The sequence below is a fragment of the Polyodon spathula genome, chromosome 4, assembly GCF_017654505.1.
Source record: "Polyodon spathula isolate WHYD16114869_AA chromosome 4, ASM1765450v1, whole genome shotgun sequence".
In the NCBI taxonomy this organism is placed as follows: Eukaryota; Metazoa; Chordata; class Actinopteri; order Acipenseriformes; family Polyodontidae; genus Polyodon; species Polyodon spathula.
This window is the reverse complement of record NC_054537.1, coordinates 28826758-28828719: the sequence shown is the minus strand read 5'-3', so window position 1 is coordinate 28828719 and position 1962 is coordinate 28826758. Positions and strand designations below refer to the sequence as shown.

Here is a 1962-nt window from a genome sequence, read left to right as displayed (position 1 = left end):
AAAATATGTATTTATACAGAAAAAGCTATTGTAAAGAACCTTTTACAGTGTGTGAGTTGTCTGACACTGGTAATTAGGAAATTCTGCACACCCACTGTCATCATTGCATTTAGTTAGGAATGCATGGAATGTGGTGGAATGTTGGCAGATATCATTTTTGTTAGATGCGCTAGGTAGTCATTTCCGCACACCGCTAGCTGCATCACTACATTTTTCAAACCAAGAAAACACCTGATCTATCTTCTGACTGGGCTTTTATGTTGTACTGGGCGCTTGTTTTGAGAGTGCGTAGTGTTTGAACACCCAAGTCAGGATACAGCTGCTGCTGACTAATTCCACATGCTCGACATCGGCCACGTTGTACCATTTAATGTGTCATACACATCGCCAAGCATCTGTTTCCTGTTTTCATTCATACAGTTATCTTGTTTTCCTCATTTCCCTTTCACCTGTAAACCACAATCAAAATGCACATTTCTCTTTTAAAGTAAATAGCCACGGTTCTCTGCTAATTTATTGCACTACTTTCATCAACAACGGAATGGCACACTGTGGAAATGAGTAACTGTTCAATAGCCGGATTAATAACGTCCTTGTTTTTTGAGTTCCTGACCTAGTAAATAATTTAGGAATGTGTTATTTTGCTTCCGTTTGTCCCGTTGCTTCCTTTATGTATCCAAGAACTCCAGGGTAGATCAGTGTATGGCAAACGAAAAGGCAGTACAAAATTTCCTGTTTTGTCGTATTACTTTAAAAAGCACAAACTACTTAAATCATATATAAAAGTGTCCTAAATAAGTGTAAATTTTATATATATATATATAAAACAAAAGAAAGTCTGTTTGGGCTTACGTTCACTTCTCAAAGAACGTCTTGAATAGTGAACGTAATCCCAAACAGACTTTCTTTTGTTTTAATTTGCAATCGCCTTATATGGTTAGCAAATCGTACTACTTTATTTTGGTATTTGACACCAGACATGTCATATGTCTTTAGTCAGGATATTCACTAAAATTAAGCAAGCATGCTTGCAAAACTTGGGTGCGAAGCCACCCACTTTGAGAAAACTGCTGTTCACTTGCTTTCAGTTATATGTGAAAGCAAATATGGACCAAACAATCTGCTTTTAAGTTTGTTTCCAAATGAACTTGGTGTGGATGTGTGCTAAAACTTCTGCAGAGGGTTTTCTGTGGAACAGTTTAGTCAGCTGGAATTAACTGACAACAGAGAGCAGTTTGGCAAGTGACAAGCTCTACAATGCAGTATTGTGAAAAGTAAATAAACTAAAATAAATAAAAACAACATCTGAAAGACTTTGCAAGCTTTGTGTATTTTAATTAGGGCACTTGCATACAAAACCTCCAATGATTTCCTCAAGAACTATAATAACTGATTAGCTTTTCATCAGTGGGCTTCAGAATCTTTTTTTCAGCCATGTTTACCACCCAACCTGGAGCAAGACCGAAGAAAATCTGCCGGGGGTCTTTGCGCGTGGTCAACATGTGGAACAGTTCATCCCTGGTAATGTCTGGTAAAACATAGCCATACTTCCTGGCAAGTTCAAGCCTGGCTTGTTGGATCTTTGCTGGGTCACACAGGTAACCACGGTTTTTAGAATCTGTGTAGTATGGAACCAAATCTTCTCCTGGAAGCATCCGTTTTGGAATGGGCTGTCCCCTTATGAAGAAAGGTACAGGCTTACACAGGATAGCTAAAAAATAAATAAATAAATAAAAATAAATAAAAAGAAAGTATGTAATAAATGCAGAATAGGGGGCTATGTGGCCCAGCGGGGTAGTTCATGACTCTCTTATGCCGAAATGATAAAATTAAAGCAGGCATAACGTGTATGCAGGTGATTGTCTATACAACCCTGACATGAAAAAAACACAACTTCTTACTTCAGCAAAACCCACAGGTATGCGCAGTTTACAACCAAACCAGCCACATAACTTACATACT

General features: G+C 38.0%; 1 protein-coding gene across 1 annotated transcript in view; it reads right to left on the bottom strand.

Moving 5' to 3' along the window:
* Nucleotides 1-1311: 1311 nt before the first annotated feature.
* The window catches only part of mrpl15 (mitochondrial ribosomal protein L15), a 5537-nt gene continuing 4886 nt past the window's right edge, over nt 1312-1962 (bottom strand). Inside the window, exon 5 of the mRNA XM_041247564.1 lies at nt 1312-1711. Coding sequence (XP_041103498.1) covers nt 1374-1711 — 338 coding nt within the window. The 3' untranslated portion in view covers nt 1312-1373. The remainder of the gene's footprint in view (nt 1712-1962) is intronic.